Source organism: Gadus macrocephalus, chromosome 3 (genome assembly GCF_031168955.1).
Source record: "Gadus macrocephalus chromosome 3, ASM3116895v1".
In the NCBI taxonomy this organism is placed as follows: domain Eukaryota; kingdom Metazoa; phylum Chordata; class Actinopteri; order Gadiformes; family Gadidae; genus Gadus; species Gadus macrocephalus.
Genome location: NC_082384.1, coordinates 10,430,203 through 10,451,876, shown reverse-complemented (window position 1 = coordinate 10,451,876; position 21,674 = coordinate 10,430,203). Strand labels below are relative to the sequence as shown.

At 44.6% G+C, this 21,674-nt stretch overlaps 1 protein-coding gene across 1 annotated transcript in view; it reads left to right on the top strand.

The window, feature by feature from the left end:
- The first annotated feature begins 497 nt into the window (after positions 1-497).
- The window catches only part of LOC132453722 (catenin alpha-2-like), a 49,636-nt gene continuing 28,459 nt past the window's right edge, over positions 498-21,674 (top strand). Inside the window, exon 1 of the mRNA XM_060046668.1 lies at positions 498-647. Coding sequence (XP_059902651.1) covers positions 510-647 — 138 coding nt within the window. The 5' untranslated portion in view covers positions 498-509. The remainder of the gene's footprint in view (positions 648-21,674) is intronic.

Here is a 21,674-nt window from a genome sequence, read left to right as displayed (position 1 = left end):
CGTAGCATCCCTGTCCATTTACTCCCTGAGAAAAGAACCAGTATTCCTGCAGTTTGGCAGTCAATGATTCCATAAACAGATATGGGATGCAGAAGAGTTCCCCACTAAGAGGGCCCGAGGGGCGTCGACTCGTGTATTTATGGTCTCAGTCAAATGCTCTTCCTCCGTCTCCCCCGTCTACTGTAGGAGTATATCACTGGGTTTACTACGATCATGAGGCAGGACGGTTCAATGGCTCCATGTTCCTCTCCAAGCCAATACCGGACACAAGATTTCATCCTCTGTCCAACTGTCTACAGAATCGGCTGAATTTCAAATCACTGAAATCCGCCTGCAACAGAAATGCTCACGGTGCATTTCCAGGCAGCTCTTGCGCGTGGGCCTACAGCACCTTCAACCCATCCTATGAGCTGATCCTTGCTCAGGGCGGTAGGATGATCCGCGTCCCACACTGGGCAGCGGTCTGACCCCCTGTTTGTTTTGCCGTCCTGCAGCTGAGGAAGGCGGTTATGGACCACATCTCCGACTCCTTCCTGGAGACCAACGTGCCCCTGCTGGTGCTCATCGAGGCGGCCAAGAGCGGCAACGAGAAGGAGGTCAAAGAGTACGCCCAGGTGTTCCGTGAGCACGCCAACAAGCTCGTGGAGGTCAGTCACTCATTAAACATGCACACACACACACACACACACACACACACACACACACACACACACACACACACACACACACACACACACACACACACACACACACACACACACCATTCAACCCAGCTCTCGTATCCCCCCCATCCGGCTCGCAGGTTATTCATGAGGTGTTTTGTCACTCTCATGAAATTGTTATAAGCACAATTATATAGGCGCAGGGGTTTCTGTGTGTATTGTTATTGGGATACACGGATGACCTGGTGCGGAAAATGAGGCCAAACCAGGGTGAATGGACACACATGCAAACACACACCCTCGCCAGATGCACACACACAGACACACACACAGACACACACACTTTCACATATTTATTTTCAAGCTGCATCCAGGGGTTGATAGGGATATTTTGCAATGGATTGGTGGTTATCTTATGTGTTATTTAACACAATATAAGGGTTAGCGTCGCAGGGAGTGAGGGAAGGAACTCAGATGAATACAGTGTTGCGACTATGACAAGAGATTCGTTGAGCCATTGTACGCTATCTTAGATTACAGACTAACCTAGTTTCACCTGTCCCACTCAAACAGCTAAATATAACATGGAAACACACAAACACGTACACACACACACACACACACACACACACACACACACACACACACACACACACACACACACACACACACACACACACACAAACGCACATACGCAGGTACCTGCTCAGACAGAGTGGGTTATGTCATTGTTCAAGGTCACCAGCTCATGAAACAAAAAGATTTTACATTCAAGCCGTTTCTGGAAATCCATATCTCAGTATTACCATGTGCACTCTCGTCCCAATAATACATTATGCATGGTTATGTATGTAGCTCCTGTATGTCTAAAGACATACATGGTTATGTCTGTAGATGTCTAGAGACATACGTGGTTATGTCTGTATCTGTATTCAAACGTAGTTATGCTTGGTAACAAGAACATGAAGAAAATATCTTATAAAAGGGAAAGCTCTTTACTTTACTTGCTTTATTTGGAAGAAATATCCACATGAGAAAACACATATTTTTCAATAATATTATCACTTGCTATTTCAAAATTAGGGAAACGTATTATTTGCCTACACATTTTCAATAGAATGAGCAAGTGCAGCTGAGAATACCAAAGGCTTCCATTGAAAATTTCTTAATTACTTCACACAAACCACTTCTGTGTAGGACAAGCCTTATCATCCATTGCTTCCCTAATCTCTACATTGAACCACTTAGGTTGCTCTATGACAATTTGAAGTTGGTCTTCACATGCTAATGTTTCTCCCAACCACCTATCAGCTGGCTTGATGATTAGCCTATTTGGAGGGTCCAATTTGTGTACACACAATGCACCTGTGGCATGGACATAATTGTTGAGGCCATTATAACACCTCCATCACAAGAAATGATCTATCAATAATTATTACACCAAGTCGTAATCTCACTCAAAGTGAGAGCCATCAATATCATTAGCACGTCTTTCCTTTTCAAAAGGACTCTGTGGTCTATCCCTGGCACTATTATTCCATCACTCCATTGCCCCCACCCTATCTATCTCCCTCTCTCTCCCTCCCACCCTACTTATCTCCCTCTCTCTCTCTCTCCCTCCCACCCTATGTATCTCCCACTCTCTCTTTCCCTCCCACCCTATGTATCTCCCTCTCTCTCTCTCCATCCCACTCTATGTATCTCCCACTCTCTCTCCCCATCCCACTCCATCTATCTCCCATCTATCTCCATCTCTCTTTCTCCCTCTCTCCTCCCACTCTATCCCTCTCCCTTTCTTTCTTACAAAGTCTCTCCATCTCCATATCTCTGTGTGTCTCTCTCTCAATCCCTCTCTCTCTTTGTTCCACCTCCTCCTGTTAGGCCATGTGCACCCCAAGGCCTCTAGTAATTACATCATACTCATTAGCGCTGCCCTGACCAGCAGGGGCCAACTAATTGTGAGGCATTAATTGGCTAAGAATACGACGGGCCGACGCACCAACTAATGAGATATGGCGATGTGTTAAGAAGGTGTGCTCGCTAATTGAATATTGACTGTGAAGTTCTTAGGGTTGTTGTGAGTGTCACATGTTCAGAAAGTGACTGCATGGGTGCATGAAAATGTTAAGTTTTAAGTTTTCGTTCCAATGCGGAACCCAACAAAACAAACAGCATTTTGGAATAAAATATTTGACTGCAAAACATTTTCTCATGTGTCTGTCAAACAACCAAATAGAAAAAGTGCAATAATTCTTGACTTTAACGCGTAATAATTAACTTTTACATTACAGCTTGGATATAATGCTGGAACCATAATATCCATCCCAAACACGTTTTTTCCAACAGACCACATTTATATATCTCTCTAGCATCTTGAACATTCCTCAATCGATGTCATCAGTCCGCGGGCTCTTCCATCCGCAGTTAGCGTCAATTATTGCACTGGCGCACTAACCCTGCCACCAACCATCGTTTTCATCTGCTTCGGTGAGTCTGCAGGTAGATCGTCATCAACCATTTCTCGCCGGCACAAAGTGGTGCCTTGTGAATATACTAATGGACGTTTCTGTGAACGAGTCCACTTTTTTCGTGCACTCTGCTGCTTTGTTCCCCGTTGGCAGGAATGGCGCCAGCTCACCCATGATGATAGTTTATTAACAATACAATCATACACAAAATCTACAAATACTATCTGTAAATGGAAAACAGATTGGATTGATCAGTAATCCTGGTGTATGTGCTCCTACGGTTTTAGCATTTACACCAGACAGGCAAATTGTTGTTTTGTGGAAACAAAGATTTATTTTCTGTTTAAGCTAAACAGAAACAGATGACAGTAATAACCTGCCTGTACTCAACCACCATATCTGCTTAGCCAATAGGTCGCCAGCACCTTCCCATCCAGCTAGCTGGTGATACTTCATATCACTCTGTTTCTTACCTTTGCCTCCAGTTTTCTGCTGTGTGTCTTTTCGTTGATATTAAGATGCTATTAGTCACATTAGTGATGATGAATGCTGCCATAAAACAAGTAGGGGGGGAAAGTAATAGACACATACCTGGATTCCATTTTCATTGATGCTGTTGGCGATGAGGATAATGTGCATGGGGCCACTGGAAAAACATTAAACCCCATCACCACTCCAGATTTTCTTGCGTTTGACCTTGATTATGCACTTGCTGAGCAACCCATCTTTTAGTACCGCCTCATTAGGGCCCATTCACGTTCATCTCTTCCTGGAGTGTCCAGAGAACCAGAGAGGCCTACCTAGAGGCTGTTACCTTCATTAAAGGTGCAATACTTTACATGTTACGGTAAATTTGTAAAATGCACTTTGGGATGGTTTCCCTGAAATGTGGAATCTTATTTCATCATTCATTTGAAGTATAAAGCTATAAAAGTATGTCACCTGAGTGGTATCTTTCAATAGCATCTGATTGAAGACACTAAGTCCCAGGGACTGTGTGTCCTCTGTTCAAAGCATTATGTCATGTAGGTCCGACCTATTAAATTCCTTCACAACCATGGGATCCTTCCCCCATGTCTTTGTATTTCCCAGGCCCATATCGTAGCCCATCCACTTTGAACGTGCAGCGCTTTAGTGCCAATGATTTGATCATGGGTGGCCAAATTTAATCAGAAGTCTGATTTAATCAGAGATCTGATCTGTCTATTTCATTGTTTTTGCTGTCTCTCTGTCGTGGAGGTTACAGTAACTGTTCATTTAACTCAGCTCTCAGCTCTCTCTTTATCGTGTTCCTGGCCTTTTTTTCCACACTCCTCGTCACTCTGCCTCCTTAATCAATCCACCTCCGTTCGATTTCTTTCTTTTTAGACAAACAACTTATTTCGCTCTTGCTTAATCAAATGTCTCTTAAAGGGAAAAGATTCTAGGGAGGCCAGCGAAAGGAAAGCCACATTCATGGATGCCGGTAACCCTCCTCTGGTCCCCACACTGTCCCTGCTCAGTGGAAGCTACGTAGAGTGAATGTATAATTGAATGCATATATCCCACTCTGGCTGGATATTTGCTTGTGCCTGTAATCCCTGTGAGTGCTGTGAATTCCTGCGCTTTTTAATTCAGTTTTCTTTTCAGTATTCCCTAGTGTTAGAAATAAAAATTGAAAATGTAAAATTCTAAAGAGAGAATACAACGCCGTCTTAGAATTCACGTAAAGACTGAACGTCTCTAGGTGCATGCATTTGTATGTATTCACGTATGTGCTGCTTTTATATATTGCTATTTCCTTAACAGTGGTATGACTTAATGAGTCCAGGAACATAATAATCCAACCTCCACACTGCCTTCACACACACGGCTGCGTTGTCCTCCTGTTGTGGTTGCAGTCGGGGTGGAACAGCTCCACATCGTTCTAAGCGGCCGTGCTTTAAACACAGTGCTGCAGAACGAGTTAAAGGACGGATTACCATCGGGACAAGTCTATTCGGGATGACCTGGACCTTAACGCCGATGCTAACAGCCTCTCTTCCCCTGACTTATGGGGCTCAGAGGAAATCTAGCTATGGCTGGAAACACACTCCTAGCCCCCTAGGAGAAGATGCATCAACTCCCCCCTTTTTTTCCAGGGACCCCTCCAACCTTTTCTCCCCGTTATTTTATAGATGAACTCCTGGCCCGAGGTATCAGTCAAGAGGGTTGTGTTCCATGCACTTACAGGTGTTGTGATGCCTGCGACCCCAGGGCAGCCTAGGCCCCACTCACTGCCACTACTCTCCAGCTTTCCCATGGCCTGACTCTGGCTGTCTTCCTCCACTGCCCTGCATGCCAGGGACAGCGGTGGATCAACGTGGTGGGCAGGCTGATGAACATGTGATGGAGGGGCGTGCGATCGATAGGGGGGCGCAGACCTTAGTCAGTAACTGTCAGTTACTAACCAGACACTCATTGTCAGAAAATACAACTAAGGAAGTACAGGAAAGGAGAACGCTCTGTTAGTGTCAATCCACAATACAGCTGGAAAGTAGCCTGAAGGTGAATTACTCATCTTGTCATCCAGGTGAGGGTCAATGTGTACCATGATGCTACTTTCACAGAGCTTATTATGAAAAGTCACCTCCGTTATGTAAAGGAATAGCCTGTAACCTCTTAACACCATCTACCCACTGCACCGTCCATCAACGGATGACGGAAGGCGTGGCTGACGGATGGGGGAGTAGTCTTTGCAGAGGCACACGTCAGCCAAGCCCGAGCATACGTGATCTGATTAGATGACGGATCCGTCGCAGCCTGAAAAGTTGAAAAATGTTTCAACTTTCTTGCCGGAGCCGACGGATCTAACGGAACGGATGGATCCACAATGCATTGCGGCTCTGCCCCATTCAAAGTCAATGGGATCCGTCCGTTGACGGATGCAGTGGGCAAGAGGGGTAACCTTGTACTCAGCACTTAGGCCCTACTGCATGTCGCATTTACAGAAATAAGCGGTTTGCAGTGGGTGCGTGTATGCGTTAATACAAGCCTAACCGTCCGTATGGTATTTTCCACAGGCTATTCTCTACTATAAACTATGAACTCTACTGCTGAATAAGTTATAGGCCTGATAACTTTAGTTGAAATACCACTCATGTTTGATCAGAGGACATGGAAAGAAATGTTGGATACAGGTAAAAGCCTCTGCTAAATGCTGATGAATAGTAAGAGTTGTAAATAGTGCTGTGTCAAATTTAACTTCAACATTTCCCCCATTCCCTCCCACAAGTGACAATCCTCCTGCTGTGTTATGTATTCTGATGGTTGTTTTGCCAGTGTATGGAATGTATTTGTGCTTGTGAAAGCCAAATGCCGACTGGTTAGCAGAAGAATATTTCTTGCATTTCACAAAACATAGTTTGTCTTTGATAGAGAGGGCACTAGGGACATTTGTAAGTACATCATGTTTGCGGCTTCTAAAAAAGCGTTAAACCATGGCAACAGGATTTTCTTTTTCCAAGAACATGGAACCACTCCTTTTCCAAAAACAGAACAACTTCTGCCCCCAATGGCGGCCATCTACTTACAATACATAACTTACATCAATGGATTTTCATCCATGCGAGCAGACGCACGTCCTCACTGAATGCCTAAGTGCTTTTCATCTCGATTAAGGAGCGAGGTACTTAGTGCTATACTCTAGAAATTGTATTCTTTAGGTTGTGATTGGATGTCTTCTTGTTTTGGATGAACACAATATCCGTTTGATTTAATGGATGTACAGTTTGGCATCGTCTTGACATAGAGCGAGCGCTAAGGATCACCGCTTGGATGTGAAATATGCTCATGAATAACCAATGTTAGATTTTACTTTACATGCAAATTCGTACTAGTGTCATATCATGCCATCTGTGGCCAACGTTGCCGTTCAATTATTTAAGAATGAATCATCATTATTGATTTTCACTCTTCGGTCACACGACCGACCAAGTTCAATCCTACCATCTGAACGGATATTGTTCAGACGCCGAACGCATACCGCACACTTGACTCCATAGTGGTGAGCTCAAAAAGCCCTTCATTGTCCTTCCTTAAACAAGACTGGTGATTGATGGCCATCTTATTGTGGAATATTTCCCCAAACCTCGCTCCAGCAAATTACCATAGAGATAAACCTCGCATTTAGACAAAAATGCCACGGTAAGACCTGCTGAGCACCAGATATCGTGTGTAAGCGCGGTGCTACATGACAGGCGGTAGAGGAATCCCTGTCATGTTTTTTCAGATATGACTCTTAAGTGGATTACACAAGATTAGCTGTGACAAAGGAGGCGGCAGGGGAGGACTAGAACGTAGCACGCACCCGCTGTTTCCCCCCGTCCCACCACTCCAAAACCACCAGACCCCTAATGCCAAGTGTGATGCGTAGCCCAGCATACATCGGCTCCTCATTATGTCACGTGCTAATGGGCGCTTAAGGTGTTTCCCGTATGACGTGGCTCTGTGGTGTCTTCCTCCGTTTCTCGTGATCAGAGTTGACATGTCAGACATGGAATTTTGTTCCACCGCAATGTTTCAAATCCCGTCAATTTGTTTTGTCGTATCACTTCATCTCAGTTACTGTGTGGCTTTACAGGCCATGTATTTATGAAACCCCCTACCCCTTGAAAAAACTCCCTCAATTAACAAGGAAGAAACCTTGAGAAGGAATGCATTCCTCCTTCCAAAAATAATGAGGAGTGCAATGGCTGGCATCATTGATGTACACAGTAGTATAACGAGTACATATTTGAAGCTCAAAAAGAAAAAGGTAAACCAAAACTGCTGTTGTCCATGGTCATGGGGTGCTGGCCTTTGAGCACGCTAGTACCCGTCAGACGTAGTGGCTGGGCGTCCAGTCACGATGACCGCAGTACACTCACACACATTCATGTCGTCAGTCAGTTGAGTACAGCAACACGCCCGCACCCAAAGCTGTCCCCCACCACGGCGCTGCATGCGTCCCCTGGGTCCACCCTGGGGAATTCATGTCCCCTGGTTTCAAACAAGATGACGGCGAAGATAACAACCAGAAAAGTGCATGGATAACCGCATTACAAACCATTTCACAATGCTGTTAGCTCAGCCACAAGGATACACACGTCCTCAGAAGGAGGTTAGTGTAACATGGGATCCCTCTGGAGTTATTGCCCATCAAGCCAAACCAGCCCAGAGATCCCTCTCTCGCCCGCTGTTCCCACATGCAGTAAAAGCTCAATTAGAGTCCATCTCCATTTCATCAAAAACAAAGTGCGGACCGGAGACGGCATTAGGCCCCCGTTGGCCTCGACAGGCTAGCGAGAAAACCAACTCCGTCGCACTCTGCTCATTACCTCGTCCCTCCTCTCATGTAGCACGCGCGCACACACACGCGCACGCACGCGCAAACATGCACACGCAAATACACGCACACCCACGTGCACACACCCACATACACATAGATATCAAAAACCTATTATGGTTCTTTTTCTTTTTGAGTACAGTACCACATTGTTGCTTTGGTCAGCAAATCCTATCATTAAATGGGCGGTCCATTGATTTAACACATTGAGGCTCCTGGTGGGGTAGTGGGAATGAGTTTTAAATCATTTGGTGGAATTTAACAATATAATCTACAATAGGTTCCAGCAATGAAGCTTTGCATCGCGTCACTACGTCAGCGCTTAGCGAAAGGGCTTCGTACCTTCCAAGAAAACATCCACGCTTAGTGGCCAAAAGGTAGTTAGCTGCAGCTAGCATCAAACAGGAGCTTGTTTACATTTGCCTGCTCTTTGTCTTGTGATCACTTAGCTGATAACTCAGTGAATGGAAAAGTATAATATGGTGAATAATTGTAACAAAAGTCGCTGAGGTTACTTCTCTTGATGTATTCTCATACAGTGGGAGTGTACATGACAATGTGTTTCATCGAGGATGTTCAATTTGAACAACAGTGGATAAGAACGGTAACTATTTCCATCAGAATAAGATATCATAAGGGCTCTTGATAAGGGAATAGACTCATTATTCTGTTTGTAATAGGAATACATTTACACAAGATGAAGGTCAGGTGAGCTGCATGATATAAATAATACATAATGAAAGTAATAGACCATATCTGATCTAGATCAAACAAATTTCTCCTACGGGGGATTAATAAAGTTATATCGTATCGTATCGTATCTAGAATGCAACTAATCATTTGTCCTGTTAGCCTATTGATGGTCGACTAATAAATAAATCAGTGTGTCTTTAATAGTGACTTGCTGCTGAGACAAAGTAAGAGGGTATCTAAGGAGTCTTTTAACGATTTCCTTTTGGAATCAGAGGATTCTTCTATGAGCGGTGCCCGTGTAAATCCACATTATTTGTTTTATGGATCGCGCCGGGGCCGGTCTATAGCAGAGTGTAGCTACAATTCTCTGGAAGCTAGGATTGATTAGGGCTATCGACGCCTTCCTCTCCTCCACCACTCTACCTGTTCACATGCTAGCCAGTGCTACCACACTTCTCCTTGGGCCTCATCAATTCACAAACCGTTTTGCTGTAGCTTGCGGTCGGGTTTTATCCGGTGTGTGAAAGCATGCTGCACTGCCTGCTTAGCGTGACAGACAGCAGGTAGATGGCTCATCAGCAGCCTGTTCTTTCTCCCCCGGATCGGATCTGCTCCTTCATTGGCTGTTCACCCTTTCAGCAGCCCGGCCTGGAGGACGGTCGTCCCTCTCCTTAACCCCCCCTCTTTCTGTGTGGGTGTGAGGGGAACCAGAGGGGGGAGGGCGAGAAAGAGAGAAAGGGAAAGAGGCTGAGACAGAGGAAGAGATGGGCACAGGTTGAGAGTGCTGAGAGAGGTAAGGAGACAGATAAAGAGAAAGGGAGGGAGACGGAGAAAGAGAGACATAGACGGAGGGAGCGAGAAAGCCAAAGTGGCAAGAGGGATGTGAAAAGGACCAGGGTGAGTCGAGAGACACAAACATAATAGGCCATTTTCTGGCCCCATCATCACATGGCTCCCCCGTCTTTGGGAGGTGGAGGGAAGCACGGTGGACTATCAGATGGCGCTCCGGTAATGAGGGCCATCTCCCGCCGGAGCCATGCCGGCCACAGGCTGCTCGTCCACCATGAGAGAACCAGTCCCAGTGCACAGGTGTGATCCAGGAGGGAGAGGGGAATAGCGTTTTCTTATTACCTCTGACTGCTCCGCACCCTTCGGGCCAGAGCTGCCGGCCATGGTCTTACAATGCGCTGTGATTTGCAGAAGGCTATCCCAACTCTCCAAGGAACTGCTGAGCCGCACTCTTCCATCGACCGCCCCCTCCCCCCCTCCCCCTGCCTCCTCCTCCAGCACCCCTTCATCCCTCCTCCACCACCTGCTCCTTCATCACTCCTCCACCAACCGCTCCTTCCTCCACCACTGCATCCCACCCAACCACCCCCTCGTCCCTTCCCACCACCCCCTTCTGCCTCCGCCACCACCACCCCCTCCTCCCTCCTCCACTGCCTCCTCCCTCCTCCTCCACCACCAACACCACCTCTTTTCCTGAGGGTAGCAGCCCTCGTTTTGAGGGTTAACTTACATCATCAAAGAAACCCAGTGTCTCATCTAATATTAACCTGTGCTTAAACAGCAGTAGCCCCGGCAGCGCTGGTGATGTTTACACAGCGCCAGAGTGCTCTTGCCTGGCACCCTGCTCAAAGGGCCTCGCCAGCGCATTCGCAGATCAGGGAGTCGGGCCGTCAGAAGGGGTCAGCGGCTGACAGTGTGTTTCCGCCGTGCTGTGCTCGCAAGGTGACTGGTGTACGCTATGCGCTCGGTGCTCGGGCCTGCAGGGAACACAGCAGGGATCCTGAAATGTGAGCAGAATGAATTAGTGTGTGAAATGTGTGAAGCAGGGGGAAGCTGCTGTGCCTATTTTTAGGGAATGTGCCCGCTAGTGGGTTTTTTAAAATTGTTATAGGTGTGCATAGTGAATATAGAAGCGACCCTCGATAAACCAATTCTGTCTTTCTGGTGAACGTTATATGAGGTTGTTGATGCAGGGAAAAAAGGGAGAAAAAACAGGGAAAAGTGTGATGTTCCTGTAAAGATCACTTCCGCGCGACTCTGTCACTGTCAACATGGCACATTCGGGCAGTGTGAGTTTATGCAGATGACTGAACGATATTCATAGCTCACTGTGACATTTATACCACGGATGTCCCATATCACCGGGTTTATTGTGTGACACTAATTCATGCTAATATCCAATTGCTTTTATGTCATGGTACACTGCCAATGTTTAAGATGAAATACTTCTAAGTAAGTAAGGATGCCACCCTTTATGGTCGGGGTTCAGGATAAGTGATGTTCTGTGTTCTAGGAGGGGGCAAACGGAGACAATGGCGGACAGGGATGGGAGTGGAGGACAGTCATCTCCAGCCATTTGACTTTTTGACACGGTTTAAATCTAATCATCAGAAAGCTTTAGAGGTGAAGCTGGCTGTTGGTAGGAAGTTAAATGTGCTGGAAATTAAGTCCATTAATCAGGGTAATTTAAGTGTGTGTGTGCACGTGCATGTGTCTGTACGAATGTGTGTGAATCCAATCCAGAAAGGGCTTTGGTTGCAAAAGGCAGAAAGAGAAGGTGAAAATGCTTGATGATGCAGAAGAGGAGCCATCAATTCTCATTACGGCACATAGATCATCGTTCCTAATTACACTTGTGTCATGTCTGTAACGTCTACAGTACCAATGCAGAATAAAGCACTCTCGCTTTTGCCCAGATCACCTCCAACTGATTAATTAGGTGTACGGACAAAAGCTGAAGCCGCTCTTGTTTTGCTCTAGATGGCGTATAATATGAGAGTTTCAATATAGCGGGGTCAGGCCCCTTGCCCAGCATAGCATTAAATATGAAGCGCGTTTACAAGGGGTCGGGCGACCTTGGGGAACAGTTGCATTTGCATGAGACCCGGTGGAAGAGGAAGGCAACATCAACCTACTTTTTTGATACTCATTTAAAACAATGGCTACAGACAGGTAGTGAAACTCAAACTTTCAACTTATACCATGTTAATTATTCGGTGGTCAGCTGTCTTTTGGCTATGAATATCATTCCGGAGAGGTTAGAACAAGTTGGAATTTTGAGATTTTAGCTGGATGTACTTAAATTAATATTCTCCCATTAAGAACCAATAAATGAAAGATGAGGCCTGAAATGTAATGTGATTTATTTAACTCAAACCAATCAAATTTTAACATATACTTTTATTATGATAGATTATGATGATCATTTAATAAGCTGTTTGATGGGTTAGCAATTTGGTTAAAAAAAAAATATATATATATATATATTCTATATGTAAATTGCTTTGGCTAGGTTAATGTTTTGGCTGGATCAATCAATCTAGTTAACAGCAGACCAACCATGTACGGTATCATGTTTAATTATGTACAATCATATTTCCTTTCGGGCTGTGGCTAACTACTCTCTTTATTTCTTTATGTATTCTATCTCTTTATTTATCCACCCAGTCCATTGCTATCGCCATATCCCCAGGCTCGTTAACTCTCAATTAACGCCACTGAGGCCGACGCTCATTAGCAACTCTTCAGAGATGCAACACAAACTGGCCTGGCCCTCATCTCTGTGTCTCCATTCAAGTGTTTGAATCCAGACGGTTGACATTGACTTTGCATGGCATCCTCCACTCACCAGAGATCAGTGATCTTCTGATACGGCTCGCGTTGTCTGTTACCTGTCAGCCGATGTCACGCTGCTCCGGCTGCATTCCAATCCTTCAAGGGTTGAAGGCCAGAAGTGGAACGCACTGGGGGGAGGCCTTAAGGCTTCACACGGTGGGTGATGCACAGCGCAATGCCTCCACCGACTCAACTCAAGATAGATATTCCCTCATGTATATTAATGTGCAAGAAAACGTGGCTTAAAGCCATGGCGGAAAGTGATTCATACCACACTGTGCGTTTCTATTCAGACATGCAAACGCGCACGGATACACCCACACACACACACGCACACACACACAGACACACAAATACATCCCCAACTTAGTTTTACACCAAAAAGCCATTTGTTGCCCCTGTGCACACTAACGACATCATCAGACAGAGTCTGGTCATAGCCCCTATAGCGAGTTGATCCATGAAGCACCGAGCGTGTAATGTACAACGTGCCGCACTGATGCAGCGCTGCACACGCATGACGCATCCGACGCCAGCCCGCCAATGGCGTGTGACTGAGCACTAGAAAACACCACTTTTCCACATGGCTGCGGCCTAGCATGCATTGGCTGGAGCATGTAATATGATTGCCTCTGTTGGCTTCATTTGATCTGGATATGCGGGCATCCATATGCAGGGTTTAAAAGGGGCTGTCGGATGTGTGCATCCACACGTCACAACGTACAGCTGTATCACCGCGGGGGGGAAGTTGCTGTGCGTTTCGGTTCTGTTTACTTTTCGCCTTTCATTCCAATCCCATCTCCGGTGAGACGCAGCAGCCCGTGTGTAGCTGCTGCTAAACCGCCCCCTCTTACCGCTGGGGAGCATAGGCCACATCAACATTGTGCTGGTCCTGGCCTGGAGGCACGTCGAGGTCTGGGTGTCAGCACTCATGGTCTCTTAAAGAGGTGAATAGAGGGAATGAGCAAGGCCTACCATTCAGTTGAACTGTATACTTATACCCCTTAATCACAGTTACAGTCTCAAAGGGTGGACACTCAAGTAAAGTCTGTTGTTGAGGACGGGGAAAGTGCTAGTTGGGAGATGGGATCGGCGCCGAAGGCTGGTGGTTTCCTCTTTGCTGCGATGATGCAAAAAAATATTCTTTTCTTTTTTTTCTGAGTATTGTGTTTCCACAGCGTTACGGCAATACAGGCCCTATGAGGTGAGCGTGGTGGTGACTCCAGCATCTGTTAAACAAGAAAAGCCCCCTCTCTATCCTTCCCATCTGGGGAGCATAAAAGAAAACCATAGTTGTTTTAGATGGCAGACTTGTCGTCGATGTCCCAGAAGGAGGGAACAGGACCTGGGCTCCTTCCCTTCAGAGAGGCCGTGCTAACGCAAACATCGCTAGAAAAACAAACACGGCGCACACTAACCCGACATCCCCAGAAGACGGCCAGGAGAGGGGATCCATTGGGGCAGCAGCCCGTCCAAAAAGCCATCGGAGGAGACTTTGTTCTCCTCCTGAGATTCACCTCAGTGCTACTGGAATGAGTTCAGACATCAAACCGACCTCCAGCACTTTTATTGTTGTCAAATGCTGTTAAAGATCTTTATCACTTTAGTAAGCTCATCTCTCGCATCTTACGCTTTTCTTTGGTTATTTTGTGTGTATGTCTCTCTCTCTCTCTCTCTCTCTCTCTCTCTCTCTCTCTCTCTCTCTCTCTCTCTCTCTCTCTCTCTCTCTCTCTCTCTCTCTCTCTGTTCTGTTATGTGATTGCTCCATTGTGTATGGAGGACTCGGTTGACTCATATAAGTCCTCTGTTTCTCCAGGCATGTAACATCCTTTGGGTATACACAGCAGTAAACTGCTTTAAAATGCAAATTCCTACACCACATGGCTAGCCTTACCACATACATTCCATATTCATAGCTAAAATAAAAACAAGGTCCAAACTAAACCAATCTTATGCGTCTGTCTCATGTAGAAGAACAAATACATATTGAGTAATGAAGTAACAAACGGTTACGAAGAGAAACGGAAGTAGATCCAAATAAAAACAGGGTCTTGAGTGGATCAGCGTGTTGTAGGATCCATGTCTCCAAAGGGGTAGTGTTTTTGTATTTATGCATCTTAATTCATATTAATTAATTTATTAATAATATTTGACAGCACTAATACTAATACTATATGCTCCGACAATATATAATTGCATTAATCCATTATAATTTCCATTGTTTATTTTTATTAATTGAATTACCTGCAGATTTATCTATTTCCAATATTTCACCAGCTATTTTTCCTCCTGGTTGCGTACATGCAGTGTGCTAAGTGAAAGAGACGCCCCGGAGGCTGAGCAGTGCCTGCTAAGCTGGATTTAGTCACGGGGCATTGTCATTAGATTAATGGAGCAGAAGCAAGCGTCCCCCGCCTCCAGAGAGGAGCTGTGCTGTCGGCTGGGGGAGGAGACTTTCAGGCCTCTTGTTCCCCTGATTTCATGTTCTCTGATGTTCTCCACCCCGCATCGCCTTTAGCCTCACACCAGTGTCACGTTGGGCACCCCAGCCTCACCTGCATGTTAACATAGTGACAACAGCCTCACCCTCAGCCTCACCCCCTGTTACTGTCATGACCCCAGCCTCCCCGATAACCTCAACTCCTGTTAGTGTTGTGACCCCAGCCTCCTATCATCCTTAGCCCCTGTTACTGTCATGACACCAGCCACCCCTACAGCCTCACCCCCTGTTACTGTCATGACCCCAGCCTCACCTTCAGCCTCACCCTGGTATTACTGTCATGACCCCAGCCTGACCTTCAGCCTCACCCCCCGGTATTGATGTGACCCCAGCCTCACCGTCAGCCTCACCCTGGTATTACTGTCATGACCCCAGCCTGACCTTCAGCCTCACCCCCTGTTAGTGTCATGACCCCAGCCTCACCGTCAGCCTCACCCTGGTATTACTGTCATGACCCCAGCCTGACCTTCAGCCTCACCCCCTGTTAGTGTCATGACCCCAGCCTTATTGGCCCTTGATCTTCAAACAAAAAAGTCTCCATTGTTCAGAGTTCAGTGTAATTGTGAACCGATTGAGGAGGGTTTTAGTTGGCCTGCTCAGGCACGGAGAACTATGGTGAACGGTTACCACAAACAGAACTCATGACCTCATTTGCCTCCACCCGTGGATCTGAACAGAGAAATTTAAACCCAGCTGCGCAGCTACATTTGATTATTATGTATATTACCGGCTAGCCCTTAGGAAATCTGAATAATAACAATTTTCCGACACATGATAATGCAATAATCACTCTACAATTAAGAGTGTTTGTTAATTTCTGTGTGTATATGTGTTTATCATGTGGGATTCACAGTTGCTATCACTTGCATTGTGTGTACCGTCCCACCGTGTGAGTGTTACCCTGCGGTGGCGGGGGCAGTATGTGTGAGTGCGTACGACAGTATCTCATTGGACCCCTGCTGCCCACACATAATGGCGTCCTGTGATATCCCTTCCCTTCCTGTGTTGCCACCTGTATCCTAATCAGCCAATTTGCTCTGCCTGCAGGCCCTCGTACTGTTCTCTGATCGCTCCCTTCCCTTCTGCAGTGCTCTTTCTGCATCCGGAGGTCTGTTTAGTTGATCCAGGCAAAGCTAACAAATCGCTCCCAATCAAGAGAAAGGAAGGGGGAAAAGTAGCAAGAACAATGTCTGCCTGGCTGTGTGCAGATGCAGAGCACCTTCAGTGGTGCAGGAGGAGGCGGGGGGCAGAGGCAATTAATGGTGTGAATTCCGGAGGCATTAACTAAATATGTCCTTCGTCAAATTCCTTCTGTCGCTTTCTTTGGACCCTTTTTGGAACTGTTTTTCATCTGGAGGTTCCATTCAAATTGTTAAATGTGAAGCTTGTATTGGAACCATCGGCTACTAATTAAAAAAATTATAAATATTAGAGCTGTCAGTTAAACGCGTTATTAACGGCGTTAACGCAAACCAATTTTAACGGCGTAATTATTTTTTATTTTTTTTATTTTTTTCCTTTGGCTCAAAACAAAGAAGCAGTAGCCTGACTGCTATGTTCAAGGCAGTATCTTTGTTGGTTCATCGTTCAATTGCACTATAGGCTTTTTTTTTTTATCGTCCTGTTTTGATCAGTATATGCTAATGTTGTTATCAATAAAAAAACATTTGCACAAGGCAAGCCGATGTACTTCTCCATGTTGATAAGAGCATTACCCTGCGTTCACACCAAAAGATGCAAAAAGTTGACGCGCGGCACGATCCCATTCAAAGTGAATGTAGAGACGCGTTGCTGCTTTGCTGCCGCAGCATTTGCTGCCGAGAAAACCGGCAGCAAAATTTGATTTGCGGCGCGGCAAAATCTGATTTGCAGCGCGGCATGCCCGTGCCCGCTGCCGGGCACGGGCAGCGGGCGCGTTCACGTATTTTGCGGCGCGTCAAATGCTGCTCGAGTTGAAATATTTAAACTTTTCGGCAGCAAACGCGTGATGACAGCCAATCAGCGTTCAACAGCGTTGCCACTGAGGCGTTGCCACTGAGTGACATGCCGTAACAGCCAATCAGTGTTACTCCCTTGGAGTGACCTAGAGTTGACTACCGTTACGTTTAGTAACTCGAAAAACCCCACAAATCAGCATTCTGTAGTGTAGTTGTGTTTACAGTTAAACTAAACTATGAGTATGCTAAAGGGCTAGAATAACAACCCCAAACAAAACCCAGTTGGGTGCCTTCCAGGCTCTGAATGGTCTCATGAACCCATAAACGACGGGCATTCCGACGTCTCTCCCTCTTCCACAACAGGTAAAGACATGCAATGCTCGTAATGTCGGCCATGGTTGTGAATGAATTCAGAAGCACAGCGGGCAAAACTTGCCGTGCCGCGAAACTTCCCGTGCTGCAAAACTGCGGCGCAGCAAAACTTTTGCTGTGCGTCAAAACCTTTGCTGCGCCGCAAAACTTTTGCTGCGCTGCAAAACTTGGCGTCAACGCGTTCGGGCAGCAAATGCATCTTTTGGTGTGAACGCAGGGTTAAAATGAGAAAAATTAATGGGACAAAGAAATCAAGGGATATTTAGCATAGAAAAAAGAATTGCGATTAATCTGAGTTAACTATGGCATTAATGCGATTAATCACGATTAAATATTTGAATCGCTTGACAGCACTAATAAATATATATATACATATATATATATATATATATTACAATAATCAACTTTAATTGGTTATTATTGCAATGTTAGTCAATAGGCAGACTTCTTTGCAGTCTGTGCATTTCTGTGAGACTTCAACTACTTCAGACTTCAAAACTCGGCTCAAACTTTAACTTTTGATAACTTTAACTTTTGAATGCTGAACGAATTTCCATTTTTTTTACCTTTTCTAGTTATGAATATGAATTTGATCAAAATGAGTTTCAGCCTGTAATTTCTCCTCTGAGAAAGGCTTTCAGCTTTCCCCACTGAAGGCCAAGGACAATTACCAGCCTTACATCATTCATTCTTTTGTTAGGTAAACTTGCTTTTTCCTTGGGTTGGATAACGTTCTTCTTACTGTAGTTGTATACGATGCAACGCATCAAGACATGGAATGCTAGGCATACAGTATTATAAAGATATGCAACTGCTTTTCTCTTCAAAGTTGAGTGTGTTGAGTTGAGGTTAATCGTGTAGTTTTTTTATATTCAGGCCAAAAACCTTGCAGGTAATATGCATATACGGACCACTGTAGGGCAAACGTTTAAGAAATTATTCAAATCTTCCTTCTGGAAATAGAACATTTTCGAAGGAACATCTGTCTTTGACTCCATCCACACACTGGGATGAGCAATATTATCTTTTTATTTATGTAAAATATTTCACATTTATCTAAGGCTACCTATTATTTTACGATTTTGCAGCTGCCATTAGCTGCCTGGGATTTCCACTGGCAATTAATCCAAGTTTAATCTTTGAATAACAAAAACTGAACTGCAGAGGATTACAATAATGCAGTATTTCTTTTTCCGCTTTGTCTTGGCTGGTATGTTTCTTCTGGACATGAAATACTTGATATAATTTTGAATTAGCTTTTTCTCAATGAACTACTTAATTGTCAACCAGGCAGAACCTAGTCCCGTATCCTAATTTTAACCATATCTCTTGACCGTTGAAACGTCATATGTAAAGCAGAGCTTCAGGGTGATCTCAAGCAAATACGACTCTCACTCCCTAGTGGCCCACTTTCTTAAGATGGATGAACATAGAAGATCCTCTCAAAAGGTAACACCTGAACCTGGGTAATCTTTGAATCTACGCCGAGTGCTGCAATTGGATGCTTTGTATAAGAACCTTTGCAATGTGCAGCATGAAGAATACACTGCTATTGTATAAATCCTCACAACAAATTGAACAAACTATCTTTAAAAGGATAGCTACAAGCTTCGCAATATTTGGCAATTTCTTGCAAAAAGTCTTTCTTGACCAGAACAGTAAGCATGTGCAAAAAGTGTTTTTCAATAGTTTAACACAGGCTTTAGAGAAAGAAAGCTTTAGGCTTTCTTTTTCAATAGCATTTTATTTTTAGTGTGATCATCTGACATTTGACTAAGTGTATACAATTTTGCGTCAAACATACAATCAAAAAGAAATATATGTCCAAATAGATCACCTAAATGCATGCGTTTTGGCACTGTGCTACCGCTAGTCACTATCATTACGAAACACATCGTTATAAAACGTCTGTGTTTAAAGGCGTTTGAAGAGTGAAACACTGCAATCACTCCCCTGGGTGTGATACGCCGCGATGGAAAAGGCCTTATAGACCCTTTGAGTAGTTCGGCTCGGTAGGGACCTTTCACGTCTTCACACTGCCCCCCCCCCCCCCCCCTCACCCCCACCCCCCCCCACTGGGAACTCACACGCACCTTCATTTACCGCTCAGCACTCGGCAAGTGGCATTTCCAGGGAAGCCAAGACTCCACACAGCTGACAGACGAACATCTGGAAGTCTATAATGTCAGGGCTCACCTAGAGTCACCCCGCCGCTGAGTCATCGAAGATTAAAGCACACATGCATTGTTTGGGGTTAATATCCGCCTGTGTGTTTTGCCCTGCAGTATTATACAGTACATGGGATATGTCGCCCCAGCCGTCTGCCCTTACAGGTTCAGTTGTGTTTCACTTTTCTACGTCAAACCTCCAGCTGTTGGAAGGTTAAAACACAAAGAGCTGATGACAGATTACCTTTTTGTCCCTACACCTCTATTATCCAGTCAAGATAATCAGGGCTCATTCACGCATCACAAACATGGGAATAGAAGGGATCTCGGGGAGATCCTTCTCTGTCCATGTTTCCCATTCTTGAAACTAGATTACAGAATGCAGATTATAAATATTGGATCATTATAGAATGATAGGGATTGTATTCTCTGCTCATGCATTACCCTTACATTAATATAGTTGTATTGTATACAACCAGCTCCTACTCCTTCCATATCATATTCTCCCCACATATGAATACCATTGGAATGTGTGCTTCTTTGTCTGTGAGTTATCCATGAATTTATTTTCCTTTATTTAACCTCGAAAGATCAATTGAGGGGTGACCCTCTTTTACAATGACGTCGAGTTTTACAAATAAACAATATACAGTACAAACACACAGTGTTTAAAGGGAAGACAACAGTCTATAAAGAGACAAAAACAATTAAAACATTCCGAAGATGGAGAAGAAGAACATTGCTTAGCCAAAACAATTGCAGTTTATGTGGGGCAGATTAAAAATAATAAGTCTAAATTTGTTAAAAGATATGAATGTATTTATTTTAATTTGAAGTTTTAAATTGTTTCAGGAGTCAGGGACACTGAAGCTAAAAGCTGTTTTACCAAGCTCAGACCTGGCGTATGGAACATATAACATGAGCATGTCAGTAGAGCGGGTCTGATAAAGCCCATCTGAAATTTGCAGTACTGTAGTCAAATAATGGGGAAGCTTCCCAGTCAGGGCTTTCTAAATAAAAACGTGCCAATGTGTGTCACGCCTTTCTTTAAGAGAGGACCACCCGACCTTTCTATATAAAACACAATGGTGTGTGAACCTTAAAGCAGAGTGATAAAAGGAGTCCAGGAGTTTAAGACATGAATGAGATGCATGCCAATAAACCACATCACCATAATCGAGGACAGACATAAAAACTGCCTCGATAATCCTTTTCCTACAGAAAAAAGGGAAGGTCCTATCCAGATTGCGAGATATTTATATTCAGTGACCCTTTCAATCAGAAATCCATATTTGTGAGAATATTGAGATCATTGACGTTTTTAGCTTTTGCTCTGGCGAAACACATATATTTTGTAATGTCAGTATTAAGAACAAGCCTGAGGTCCACAAGACAGTCCTGCAAGGTGTTAAAAGATTTTGTAGGTTCCGAATAGATCGATGCCCCAAATCAGAAATGCAATACAATACTGTGTCGTCGTTGTAGTGATGAAACAATGTTATTGATATAAATTGTGAAAAGAACTGGACCCAAAATTTAGCCCTGTGGGACGCCATTTGTAACAGTTAAAAGCTCAGTTTGGTAGCTTCCCAGTTTTACTGACTGCTGTCTATCTGATAGATAATCTCTAAACCAGCTGCATGCAGAATTATCAAAACCAAAGTCACACAGCCTCTGTAAAAGCAAATGGTGGTCAACAGTGTCAAAGGCTTTAGAAAGGTCAACAAAAAGTGCTGCACAGTGCTTTTTTTCGTCTAATGCTGAAACAATGTTGTTTAAAACAAAGGTGACAGCAGAAACAGTACTGTGGCCTGCCCTGAAACCAGATTGGAATGGGCTCAGAATTGAAGCATTGGCTAGAAATGTTTTCAACTTATTTGTTTTGATATGATGAATGCAGAGAGAT